This window comes from Mustela lutreola, chromosome 1 (genome assembly GCF_030435805.1).
Source record: "Mustela lutreola isolate mMusLut2 chromosome 1, mMusLut2.pri, whole genome shotgun sequence".
NCBI lineage: Eukaryota > Metazoa > Chordata > Mammalia > Carnivora > Mustelidae > Mustela > Mustela lutreola.
In genome coordinates, this window is record NC_081290.1 from 124999970 (window position 1) to 125014920 (window position 14951).

General features: G+C 36.9%; 1 protein-coding gene across 1 annotated transcript in view; it reads right to left on the reverse strand.

Moving 5' to 3' along the window:
• Nucleotides 1-14951, reverse strand: part of DCHS2 (dachsous cadherin-related 2) — a 256474-nt gene that overhangs the window by 127144 nt on the left and 114379 nt on the right. Inside the window, exon 2 of the mRNA XM_059163725.1 lies at nucleotides 2833-3024. Within this exon, the coding sequence (XP_059019708.1) occupies nucleotides 2833-3024 (192 nt within the window). The remainder of the gene's footprint in view (nucleotides 1-2832; nucleotides 3025-14951) is intronic.

Here is a 14951-nt window from a genome sequence, read left to right on the forward strand (position 1 = left end):
TTCCTCCCACTAGATGGAAAAAAATGAGTATGAAAGGTTAAACAAAAAAGTTTTCAGAAGAAAATGTAAGGTAACACCACATGTCTCTAAGGTAAGCAAATTACTTCTAAATAAACTTCTAAAAAGGATAGCCAATACCTCTAAATTTGCTAGAAAGAGAAACAATTAATAAACTAAGTTTTATTAGAATTAACAAGTTTTATTAGAATTCTGTTCCTCAAAAGATACCAGTAGGCGAGTAAAAAGGCAAGCCACAGAATGGAAGAAGGATACACAGTTAATAAGTACATACAACAAAGGGCTTGAGTGTCAAAAATATAAGAATTCATACAAATCAACAAGAAAAGAACCCAATAATACAATAGAAAATGGGTAAAGAACTGAACGGACACTTCACAAAACCACTTCTACAAACAGCCAATAAACATACGAAACAGTGCTCCACTCATCAGTCCTGAAGGAAATGTGAAGTAAAACCGCCATGTGATACACCACTGACTAGGTACCAGGACTGCTGTAATTAAAACGACATTAAATACCAATTGTTGGGAGGATGTGGAGCAAATGAAATTCTCATACCCTGTTGTTGGTGTAAGTATAAACTGGTACAACCATTTGAAAAGTTGTTTGGCTTTCTTAAGGTCTAGCAATTCCACTCCTGAATATATACTCAATATACATATAAATAGAATGCTTGGGGCCTTGGTGGCTCAGTCATTTAAGCGGCTAGCTCTTGATTTCGCCTCAGGTCATGATCTCTGGGTCCTGGAATCAAGCCTTACATTGGGCTCCATGCTCAGCAAGGAGTCTGCTTGAGATTCTCTCTCCCTCCCCCTTCCCTTTCACTGCTCCTGCTCTATAAATAAATAAATGAATGAATAAATGAATAAATAAAATCTTTTACAAAAAAATGCTTGTATTTGTTCAAAAAATTACATGTATAAGAATGTTAACAGAAACACTTTTTGTAACAGCCTAAAATGTATGCCATCAATTATAGAATAGATGAAAAATTATCACAAATTCCAATAAAAGAATACTATGAACCAGTGAGAATGAGCGAATGATTGCTATACACAACAGCATGTATGATTCTTAGAAATAATGTTTGACAGAAGAAACAATAAAAATACATAGTGTATAGCTCTATTTGCTAGAAGTTTAAAAGCAGGCAAATGATATTGTTAGAAGTCAGTAGTGATGGGGGCGCCTGGGTGTCTCAGTCAGTTAAGTGTCTACCTTTGGCTCAGGTCAGGATCCCAGGGTCCCAGGATCCAGCCCTGCATCCGCTCCCTTCTCGGTGGGGAGCCTGCTTCTCCTCCTCCCTCTGCCCCTCCCCCAGCTCATGCTCTCTCTCAAGGAAATAAATACAATCTTAAAAAAAGAAAGTCAATAGCAATTAACCTGAAAGGCAGGGAGCAAGGGATGAGCAAGAGGCCAAGAGTGGGCCTTCCAGGGTTCTGGTAATGTTTCTTCACCTGGTTCCATGCATGTGTTTGTTTTGCAAAAATCCGCTAAATCGTACTATAATTTGTGCGCCTTGATGCATGCATTTTATATGCCAATTTAAACGTTTACCAAAAAAAGTCATAAAAGTCAAATTGAAGGTGCCATTACTGACCTAAGATGGGTGAGTATGAACATCAGAGAGAATAATGTCAGCAATGTATGAAATACATAAAATATACGAAATTCCAAGAATTTATAATCACATTAAAAAATTATAATTTTTTATAATTATACCCTTAGGAGAGATTAAATGCATCAACTTGTTATTCTAAAAACTGTTAAAATAGAATGAATCGAGCATTATCCTGCCTACCCCCCCTCTATGAACTGTATTTCAGGATAATCAAATAGTTGATGAGAGAACATTCTTAGTTGAAGAATTCCAGATAATAAATGCAAAAGGAATAACAGAATTCAAATTTCACCACATTGTACCCCGTAATGGAATAATGGCTTATGTCTGGCGATACAGTAAGAAACACACAGCACCACCTAAATGAAACCAAAACTAATCTGGTTTCTGGCTCAGAACATCAGTTCATAGGAAATATGATAAAAGAGGACATTAAATGAATCCCAAGGATGTAATCAGCCACATTCAAAAGGTGGAGCATTTACAGGGCAAAAAATTTTATTTCTTCCAAAACCAAATACCATCAGAGAAAAGGTAAGGCATGGTAGGGGTGTGGGGAAAGAGGGGAGATGACTGTTATGGCCCAAAACTGAAGGGATATTGCAATAAAATCAATTTTGAACGCATTTGGATCTTAATTCAATTAAGTCACCTTTTAAAAGACATTTTTAAGTGATGGAGAGAAGCAGTGAGTTGGGGGAAATCAGAGGGGGAGACAAATCATGAAAGACTGTGGACTCTGAGAAACAAACTAAGGGTTTTGGAGGGGCAGGGATGGGGGGCTGGGGGAGCCTTGTGGTGGGTATTAAGGAGGACACGTATTACATGGAGCACTGGGTGTGGTCCATAAACAATGAATCTTGGAACACTGAAAAAAATAAAATTAAATTAAAAAATTTTTTAAAAAGACATTTTTAGAAAATCCAGGAAATTTTAAATGGACTCGATATTAGATTTTATTATATTATCATTGATTTATTGTAGTCATGTTTTAAAAAGTAATTATCTGTTATAGATATTATTGAACTATTTATGGATGAAATGATCTGTAATAATGTCTGGCATTTGCAAAGGAAAGAGGTAGTGATTTATGAGCCAGGATTGGTTAATTGATAATCAGTGGTACTCTCTGATATATACACAGTGGTTCACTGTTGAGTATGTTTGAGATTTCATGCATGAACACTTACCCCATCCGTAGCTTTCACCAAGAGGTCATAGGTTGCTGGATCCCTTTCCCTATCAATATCTTGAGAAACGCAGATTCGCCCATCATGTGGGTCGATTCGGAATGCAGGAGATGCATCATAGCTTTGGAATCCATCATAAAGAGAATACTCCACAAAGCCATAGAGTCCGGCATCTGCATCAGAAGCTTTAACCTACGAGACAAGAGGTTGGTCGGCAAGGGAATGGAAATGTTAACATTATTTTTCAGTTGGTCATGAATTATTATCATGATTTGTACAACCAGGTTACCCTACAGCCATTGATTCACAAAATACAGGCTTTGGTTTTAACTCTCTCCTTTTACCATCTGTGACAGCTCACCCTCACTTTCCTCCTCCTTGTCTGAGTTCTGCTCAGTCTCCTTTGCCAATTCCTATATTTTCATGTGATCTTGAAAGTCTGAGTTGCCTGAGATTCAGGTCTCTCCTTTGTCTTCTTATTCCTCTCACTATGCCTAAGTGATCCCATCCAAATTCAAGGCTTCAAAAACATCCCCGTGCTAACAGTTTGACTACATATCTTTGAATTCCCTCTCATACTCAGACTTTTCAAGTGATGGGCTCAACACACCACCTCCACCCTTCAGAACAGTAAGTGAAGGCAGAGAAATCGAGGCAATAAGTGGCGTGATTACTAGTAACCCAATCCAGTTGAATGAATTCACCCTGGAGAAGGAGACTTGAGTTTCTAAGCCAGGTTTCCTTGCAGGAATAATGCCTCCATCAGGACCCCGCAAGGCCATGCTCACTGACCAGGGCACAGAAGCACCTTGCGCAGTGGGTCCATGGGAATGAAATCCAACCCACGCTCTGCTTTGCCCAACACTGACATGGAGCTCTAAGTGCCCAGAGGTAAGGACGTCTTTCTCTTTGACCATAAATATTACTTACGTTAGTTGTGGTCCTGTGCCTGGTAGAAAAGATGAAGTACTAGAATATGAAGGCACTTTATTTATACTAACTGTAGGAATACACAGTGAGAAAAACAACAGTCTATATTGAACTCAAAACATTTTGAGTTCATAAGCATGGTTGGTAAAGCCCTCTTGATTTTTTAACTAAATTAATAGTAACAGCAAACATATATATATATATATATGTGTGTGTGTGTGTGTGTGTGTGTGTGTGTGTGTGTATATATATATATATATATATAACACTTAAAATAAAAGATACATTGTAAGGGAAGATTAATTCAAAAAAGGTAGAAAGAAAAACGAAAAGAAGTTTAAGTATATGTAAAGATTTATACTATAACCTATAATGAACTCCATTTTACAGACCAGAAAAGTCAGGCTCAGAGAGCTTAAGTAACGCGCCAAAGATCACATAGCCATATCAAAACTGGTACTCAAATCAGGGCATTTGGACAACATTTAGCTCCAGGTTGGAAAAAAAGTGATCTCTTATTATCAGTACAGTGTACAGGAAGGAATTACACCTTCATTATTTGCTTCCCAAATAAAACCTCATACCAATAACATATTCAACAACCAATGTTCTCAATAAGCCTTCCCACTCGTTCTGTTCTATCTTGATCATATAACTGGAATGTGGCTTTGGGGGTTCTTCATGCAGTCTGACACAGTGGTTCTCAATCAGGGTCAAGTCTGCCCCCACCAGGACATTTGGCAATGTCACATGTGGGGAGAGGTTACTGTGGCATCCGGGGGTGGAAACCAGAGTTGCTGCTCACCGTCCTATAATACACAGGACAAACCCTACAACACATAATGATCTGGCCCAAAATGCCAACTGTGCCTAGGCTGAGAACCACTGCATCTGATGGAACACAACAATGGGCACTATTATTTTCCTCCTAAATTTCTCTTCACTCCCATCTATCTCATATTCTCTGGCAATATTATTTATTCTGTGCAACCAGCTAACATGTTTGCAAGTTATTCTTCTCATTAGATGGGCTGATCCAGGAAATCCACAAACTTCCCAACTACAAAAGAACTAAATTCCAAGTGCATTTGGTCTGTTCCATTTTGGCAGCTGTTAATGATTTAGTAGCCTCCAGTTCCCAAAGACACCAAATATATTTTCTAAAAACATCTGGTATTCTCAGTAATTTTGGCTTGATTGGAAGATAAATACAATGAACTTTAATTTCTAAGACTCATTCTCAGCCTTTAATGGCATATATTAACGAGTAATCTGGCTTATATAAAATGAGCCTCCTTATTTCCACTTTTGAGACCTTTTTCTCATCTGGACTTTTGGCAGGCAAAACAGAAAAAGTCAAAAGTGGGATAAGAGTACTGATCTCAATTTATGTCAGCAGCTCAGATTCTAGGATTCAGAATCATAAAACAAGAATGTATTCTTCCCTGTTTTTTACTCAACTCCCTAAAAATACAGACCTCGTATTCTAGAACAATATATTCCCCCTACTAGTATTTGGTCTTGAACACCAGTAATTAATTTGGCATCTTTATGAGGCCTATATTTTCCAATATTCATTAATTTATACGTAATAGGCAATTTAAATAAGAGAAAAATGGGGAAATTTTCACCAGATCTTCAAGAGGAAATCTGATTAGTAAGTAAGCTCACTGGGCCTTTTCTTCAGAGATAGCTGCTTAAATCAAAGAAACATCTGGTCAGAGTCTATTATCGCCATCTTTTGGTGCTAATTTTGGGATCCAGAGGAGATCTCAGGAAGATTATTCCTGAATCTACTGAAAAAGCTGCATTCTACACTCGGTGATGTCCCTGTGTTCTTCATCTTACCCTCAATCTACCTGTTTTAGATTGAGATGAATCTGGTGATTTTTCCTCTAAACTTACTTCAAGTCAGAGTTGCTCTCCTTCATTCTGATCTCTCACAATTTTTTTTAAAGATTTCTTTATTATTTATTTATTTGACAGAGAGAAAGTCAGCGAGAGCAAAAACACAAACAGGAGGAGTGGCTCCCCACTGAGCAGGGAGCCCCATGCCAGGCTCGATCCCAGGACCCCGGGATCATGACCTGAGCTGAAGGCAGCCACTTAATGACTGAGCCATCCAGGTGCCCCGATCTCTCACAAATTTAATGCAGACATTATAAAAATGAAAATATTAACGTGGTATTAAGATTCACCTGATTCCCTTATTAGCTTCTGAAACTAAAAAAAGAAAAAGAAAAAAAAAAATCCCCGCCTCCCTATCTGGGAGACAAATTGAGAACACTGGCTCTTGAGTACATGTTGTTTGGATGTTCTATAAATGGGATGGACCTACCTGCACTTCATTCACCAGCACAGACACCTCTATTTGGGAGGCTGTCCTTTCATTCATTTATTTATTTTTTATTTCTTTATATTATGTTCAGTTAGCCGGCATATAGTACATCATTAGTTTTTGATGCAGTGTTCAGCAATTCATTAATTATGTGTAACACCCAGTGCTCATCACAACACGTACTCTCCTTAATGCCCATCACCCAGTTACCCATCCCCCCACCTCCCTCCCTTCTGTAACCCTCAGTTTGTTTCCTAGGGTCCAGAGTCTCACATAGCTTGTCTTCCTCTCTCTGATTTCCTCTCATTCAGTTTTCCTGGGAAGGTCTCCGTTTCAACTACTTGACAGCTTTGCTGGAGTTAATACCCAGCCATTCGCCTTGGTACCCCAAAACCCAATAGTCAACCCCAAGTCATAGGGCAACACACTGTGAACAATCTTATCCTTTACCTGCTCCCAGGAAATCATGTCCCTGAATGCAATGACGCTTCTAGAAAAACCTCAAAGCCCAGTCAAAAAAATAAGCAAACAAGAAAGTCCTACAAAAAAAATGGTTGCCAAAAAATGGCTTATTTACATGAAATTTAAAATGAAATAACCCATCTTAATTTTTTTTTCTTTTTGTGATTTCCAAAATTTCTACCATGAGCATATAAGTTTGTTTGAAGAAACCAAACCGCTGACACAACACAATCACAAACATAACTTCAAATAGAAGAAAGAAAAAGAAATTACAAAATAACTTTAAATTCTATGTGCTTGGCCATCCACTGATCACACAGTGAAAACAAGATTAGAATATTCCAGTGGAAGCCGGTTTCAGCACTGAGGACCACAACAGATGTAAGTATGCCACTCTCTGAATACAATTCTGGAAGTTAACCAATGACTTGGGTCTTAACCAAGTCTCATCATCAAGGCTCCATCTTTATTTTCTACACAACCCAACAGCCTTCCATATGCAAATTGTCTCCTTATTAAAACACTTCCTCCCCAGACACCAGGCTCTGACTCTCCTGCTCTTCCTACACCCCACTGACCTCCTTTTAGTTTCCTTCACTTGCTCTGAGTTCTCTTCCCAGCCTCTGAATGCTCTCATGCCCACAGCTTAGTCTTCAGACGACTTCTCTTTTCAGTCCACACACCATTGCTTGTGACGAGTGAATGGTGCTCCCCAAAAGACAGCTCCAAATCCTAATCCCCGGAACTTGTGGATATTGCCTTATATGATAAAAGAGTGAATCTTGTGTTATATTGTAAAACGTCATTAGGTCAAGGATTTTGAGAGCAGTTTGTTATGGATTAATCAGATGAGACTTCAATCCAAAAACAAGTGCCTTAGAAGAGAGAGTCAGAGAGTAGAGTGAGGGGTCACAAACCAGGGAACACCAACAAGACTTAGAGGCTAGCAGAGACAAAGGGAAGGAGAAAGGCCCTGTAGGACTTTGGACTTCTAGCTCCCAGAATTATGAGTAATAACAATTTCTGTTATTTTAAGCCAGGGAATTGACGGTTATTAGTTATGGAAGCCCTAGGGAATTAATATACTCCTGAGTGATCTCACCCAGGCCCACAGTACTAAATCAACATATGTTCTCCCAGTATTGCTATCTTTGTCTGGTGTTCCAGATTCATGCATCGTCCTACTACTAATTAGACATCACCTCTCATGTGGCTAACAGGCACTTCCAAGGTGGCCTGTCCAAACAGAACTCTTGCTACCTACCCAAATCTGCTATTCTCCCAGTGCCCTTAGTGATGGCATCACCATCCATTTTTTGTAAAGGCAGCCATAGAGATACAACTCAGAGGACCTCAAATCATGTCATTCTCCTGCTCAGGATCTTCCAACAGCTTCTAATCATCATCTCAGTAAAATCAGACCCTTTAATTTGATCCTGGCTACTTCTGTGAACTTATCTCCCACCACTTTCTAACTCATTCACTCCTTTCTGCATATACTGGGCTCCTTGATAGTCCTAGAACATTCAGCTTACATGACTTGCCTCTTCATTTCTTTCAAGTCTCTGCAAAGACCACCTAATTACAGAGACTTTTCCTAATCATGCTACCCAAGAGTGTCATCCTCATTTCTGCCATACTCTTTTCTTTTACCTGTTTATCTTCAGAGTATTTACCTCTATTTTACACTGCATTATATATTTTTATTTGTTTGTTTATATCTCCTACTGGGATTTATCTCCAAAGCTCCTTGGCATATGTCCAGCACCCATAATACTAGTGCTTGGCTCATAGTGAGGATGCTGTAAATATCTGTTTCATGAATTAATCAATCTATTATTGCCCATAAAATGCAAGCATGTTTCAGAAATAGTTTTCATGATAATTCTCCCTATTTTGACCTTGGGAAAACTAGTCATAAGAACAAGAATGAAAAGATTCTCAACATCACTCATCATTACAGATATACAAAACAAAACAACTATGAGATATCACCTCCCACCTGTCAGAATGACTAAAATCAAACAAACAACAACAAAAAACAGTGTTGGTGAGGATGTGAAGAAAAGGAATACTTGTGCACTGTTGATGAGAAGGTAAACTGGTGCAGCCACTGTGGAAAACAGTATGGAGGTTGGTTATTCTATTAAAAATAGAATTACCATATGATCCAGTAATTCCAGTACTAGTATTTACCCAAAGAATATAAAAACACTAATGCAAAAAGATATATTCATCTCCATGTTTATTGCAGCATTACTTACAGTAGCCAAATTATGGAAGCAGCCCAAGTATCCATCAACGGATATATTGATTTAAAAAAATGTGGTGAATGAAACACAATAAAATATTACTCTGCCACAAAAAAGAATGAAATCTTGTCATTTGCAACAACATGGCTGGATCTAGAGAATATAATGCTTCATGAAATAAGTCAGTCAGAGAAAGACAAATAACATGAATTCACTCATACGTAGATTTAAAAACCAAAACAAACAAAGGGGAAAAAAAAAGACTCAGGCCATAAAAGAGACTCTTAACTATAGAGGACAAAGTAGTGGTTACCAGATGGGATGTGAGTGGGGAAATGGATGAACTAGGTGAAGAGGATGAAGAATACACGTATCATGGATGAGCACTGATAATGTATACAATTGTTGAATCACTATATTGTACACCTGAAACTAACATAACACTGTCTATTAACTATACTGGAATTATAACTAAAAAGAAAGAAAGAACAAGGATAAGATAGCTTTGCAGATACCATCACTACCTCCTGGGGCTACACCACACTGGGCAACCATGCTCAAATCCACCACATTCTTTGACATCACCATCACCAGTGAGCTCTTCCGCCCCATCTCCTGAGAGCTGTTTCCAGACAGACTCTCAAAGACACCAGATAGCTTTCATGTTCTGAGCACTGGGAAGAAGGGATTTGGTTATAAAGGTTCCTGTTTTATAAAAAGTTATTGCGGAGTTTATGTGGCAGGATGGAGACTCCAAATGCCATAATGGCGCTGGCAACAAGTCCACTGGAGGGAGAAATTTGATGATGACAATTTCATCCTCAATTATACAGGTCCCAGCACCTTGTCCATGGCAAATGCTAGGCCCAGTACAAATGGTTCCCAAGAATGCTGATACTATAAGGTTAGATGGCAAAGTGAAAAAGAGTGCATGAATACTAATGAAACTGTGGAATGCTCTGGGTCTAGGAAAGGCAAGACCAGAAAGGAGATCACCATTGCCCAGCATGGACAACCAGTAAATCTGACTTGCATTTTATTTTAACCATCAGGCCATTCCTTCTGTTGCTCAGGAAAACATCCCTCAACCCTGTCTGCTTATAACTTCCTATGATCTTCGCATTCACAATGCAGTTCTTAGGGTTCCCTGTTTTCCTCATCCCATTCCAAGTCTTGCTGGATTGCAGAGTTAAGTTTATGATTATGGAATAAAAACTCAACAACAGCAACAGCAAAAGAACAAGATATTCTATAACTCCATCAAGCTCTTACTGAGGAATGATTTTTTCAATGAGTAAAACACAGTCTATTAACAAAGCTATATCGTCATAGAATAAAATGCTAAAACTGGCAAAGGAAAAAAAAATATTTTAAGACATGTGGAACTATTCAGAGGTTGGAAACAGAACTGTACTTTTTATTCACCTTTTAAAATGTATTTTCAGAGAAGCTGATAGAACTGTTGGATGAATAAACTAGGTATCTATTTTCAAGTTTCAGGAAAAAGGAAAAAAAAAAAACCCTTACTGTTCTAAAACATGTTTTTATTGCCTTGATTGAAGAATGGGATTAAGAAACCACTAATCCTACTACTCGTTGCCCCACCCTCCCCTGAAAAAGCAACCAAAGGAAATTTTGTAAAAGGAGATGTGTGGGTGGAGTGAGGGGTAACTTGTCCTATGAAGTATTACAAATAAACAACTAAAACGGTGTGACCTAAAAAAAAGAATTGGCAGGCAGATCAGAAGAACACAAAAGTAAGACCTGAAAGAGAATCTGGTAAACCTAAATTATTTTTATATTACAAAGGAAATATCACCAACCACTGAGGAACATAGGTTTATCCACATAAATTGCCAGAAAAATTGGCAAAGAAAGGGGGTAGGAGATCAAGTTTGTTAATAAACTCACGTGAAAGTAAATTCTAGATAGAGATGTGAAATGTAAATAATTAAATTATTTAAAGCACACAAAAATATATGGGAATATTTGACTGATGCTTATACTGGAAAGAAATTTCAAAGCAAAAAAATTACAAAACTAAAACAGATGGACAAAAATCACAAAGGAGAAAATCAATACAATGACTACATAACCATTTAAAATTCCATTATGTTGGGGTGCCTGGGTGGCTCAGTGGGTTAAGCCTCTGCCTTCAGCTCAGGTCATGATCCCAGCGTACTGGGATGGAGCCCACATCAGGCTCTCTGCTCAGCAGGCAGTCTGCTTCCTCCTCTCTCTATCTCTGCCTACTTGTGATCTCTATCTGTCAAATAAATAAAATCTTAAAAATAAATAAAATTCCATTATGTCAAAAATACCACACACAAAAAAATTTTAGGGTGAATTAGGTATGATACCTGTGTTATAAATATATACACATATATATTCATAGTATATACCCAAAAGCTAATGTCCTTAATTTGGAAATAGGCCTTTAAAAATAATACTGTCTTCCCAATATAAAAGAAAAGTGGGTAAAGCACAAGAACAAACAAGTCACAGAAAAATAACATATATTTAAGAGATATAACTCTACTGGTCATTAAATAAATGAAAATTAAAATAATATTTTTAAAGTATTGGCAACCATTAAAATAATGCATTAAGTAGGACAAGGATGAAATAAATGTGTAGACATTTTTAAGCCTATCTGGGAAGTAATTTTGTTCCTACCATATTCATATGGTAAACATTCTCCCAAACCTAAAAATATTCATTTCTTTTGACCCAGTTAGTATATTTCTAAAAATATATGTAGACAGCTATTTGTATGAAAGACATATAATGTAGTATTATTTATTCTAGAACCCAAATGTCCAACAATAAGAGTAGTTAAATAAGTTATAATTCTTCCAAAGGGAGAATACAATGTACCCATGAAAATTGTGTATTTAAAGACACATGTTTGGGGTGTCTGGGTGGCTCAGATAGTTGGGCATCTGCTTTTGGCTTAGGTCATGATCTCATGGTCCTGGGATCAAGCCCTGCATTGGTTCCGGGCTGGGTGGGGAACCTGCTTCCCCTTCTCTCTCTGCCTGCCTCTCTGCCTACTAGTGATCTTTCTGTCAAATTGATAAATAAAATCTTAAAAAAAAAAAAAAAAAGCACATGTTTAGTAAAAAAGGAAAAATGTCAACTTAAAAGTTAGGTATGATATCTTATTTCTGAGGAAAGTGTCCAACATACAGAATTAAAAACTAAAAGGAAATAAATAAGCCAGAGCTAGGAACCCTTGCCCAAACTCCATTTTAGGAGGCTAGCATTACCTTGATACCAAAACCAGCCAAGAACACTACAAGGAAAGGAAATTATAGGCCAATATCTCCAACAAACATAGATACAAAAATCCTCAACAAAATATTAGCAAACCAAATTCAACAGTACATTAAAAAAGACCACACACCCTAATTAAGTGGGATTTATTCTAGGGATAGAAGAATGGTTAAACATCTGAAAATCAATGTGATATACTACATTAACAAAATGAAGCATGAAAATCATATGATCTCCTCAGTAGATGCAGAAAAAGCATTTGACACAATTCAACATCCATTCATTATAAAAACCCTCAACAAAGTGGATATAGAGGGAATATACCCCAACATAATAAAGACCATATAGGACAAGCCCACAGCTAACATAATACCCAGTGACGAAAAGCTGAGAGCTTTTTTTGGTTCAGAAACCAAAAAAAGCTCTCTACCACTTTTATTCAACATAGTACTGGAAGTCTTAACCAGAGAAATTAGGCAAGTAAAATAAATAAAAGGCACCTAACCAAAAAGGAAGAAGTAAAACTATCTCTATTTGCAGATGACATGATATTATATAGAAAAAAATCCAAAGAGTCTACCAAAAAATTTGTTAGAACTAATAAATGATTCAGTAAACCTGCAGGATGCAAAATCCATATACAAAAATCTGTTGGGCTTCTATACAGTAATAACGAACTATGAGAAATAGAAATTAAGAAAACAATTCCATTTGTAAGGGCATCAAAAAGAATAAAAATACCTAGGAATGTATTTACCCAAGGAGGTAAAATATCTGTATACTGAAAACTATAAAACGTTAATGAAAGAAATTGAAGAAAATATAAACAAATGGAAAGATACTCCATGCTCATGGGTTGGAAGAATTAATATTGTTAAATGTCCATACTACCTAAAGCAAGCTAAATGGACAATGTAATCCCAATGGCATTTGTCATAGAAATAGAACAAACAATCCTAAAATGTGTATGTGCCCACAAAAGACTCTGAATAGCCAAAGCCATCTTAAGAAAGAAAAACAAAGCTAAAGGCATCACACTTCCTGATATCAAACTATATTACAAAGCTGTAGTAATCAAAACAATATGATACTGCCATTAAAAACACAGAGAAAGATAAATGAAAAAGGACAGAGAGCCCAGAAATAAACCCACACATATATGGTCAAATAATTTGTGACAAAGGAACCAAGAATACACAATGGGAAAAGTGTCTTCAATAAACAATGCCAGAAGAACTGGACAGCCATATATGAAAAGAGTGAGACTGGACTACTCTGTTATATCACAAACAAAAATTAAATCAAAATGAATTAAAGACTTGAACATAAGACCCAAAACCATAAAACTCCTAGAAAAAAACATAGTGGGTAAGCTCCTTTGCATTGGTCTTGCTTGCAAAGATTTTTTGGATGACTTCAAAAGCAAAGGCAACAAAAGCAAAAATAAACAAGTGAGACTAGATCAAATTAATAAGCTCCTGCCCAGGAAAGGAAACCATCAACAAAATGAAAAGGCAGCCTAGGGAATGGGAGAAACTATTTGCAAATCATTTATCTCATAAGAGGTCAATAACTAAAATATATTTTAAACAATTCATACAACTCCACAACAACAACAAAGAGAAGGATCTAAGTAAACATTTTTCCAGAAATAATGGCCAATAGCCACTTTTTGAAGGTGCTCAACATCACTAATCATCAGGAAACTGCATATCAAATCACCTTTAGGTAATACCTCTTAGAATTGCTATCAAAAGACAAGAAATGAGAAGTGGTGGCAAGGATGTGAAGAAAAGGGAACCCTCACGCACTGTTGGTGGGAATGCAAAATGGTATAGCCACTATGAAGAACAGTATGGAGATTCTTCAAAAAAAAATTAAGAATAGAACTACCATATGATCCAGAAATTCCACTTCCAAAGTGTACATGCAAAGAGAACATAATCAGTATCTTGAAAAGATACCAGAACTCCCATGTCCATTGCAGCATTCTTCACAATAGCCAAAATATAGAAACAATCTAAGTGTCTATCAACAGATGAATGGATAAAAAGGATGTGGTATATATATTCAGTGGAATATTATTCAGTCATGAGAAAGAAGGAATTCCCACCACAAGCCACAACATGGATGGACCTTGAAAGCATTATGCTAAGTGAGAGAAGTCAGACAAAAACAAATATTGCATGGTATCACTTACATGTAGAATCTTAAAATGAGTCAGACTCAGAAACAGAGGGTAGCAAATTGCTTGTCAGGGAATGGAGCAGGGGTAGAGAAATAAGAAGGGGTTGGTAAAACGTACAAACTTTCAGCTATAAACTGGGTAAGAATTGGGGATCTAATGTCAAACTATATATAACTATACAGTTTATATTATAACTAAAGTTGATATAACTATTTAATAACTATATAAACTATAGTTGATAACACTATATTGTATAACTGAAGTTTGCTAAGAGACTAGAACTAGATGTTCTCATCAAAAAAAGGGGAAGGGAATAAATATGGTGGATGTGTTAATGAGCTAGATGGGAGAATCTTCTCATGATGTGCCCAGATACCAAATCACCATGGTATACACTGTAGACATCTTACAATTTTATACATCAAGTACACCTCAGTAAAGTTTAAGTTAAGTAACACATAAATGAAAACAAGCCAGACATGAAGTAATGTAACACAGGGAATAATTGATTTTTGTTTCCACTTCTTCAACTTCTTGTCCACATTTTCATAAAGTTAGTTTTATGGTAACAATAGTATGAAAAACAGCTGACGTCAAAATGGTTAAACTAAAAAAAACCTGCATTTGGTAAGTCTTTGCCATCCCTTTATTCAGTTGTCTGGTACCTCATTCT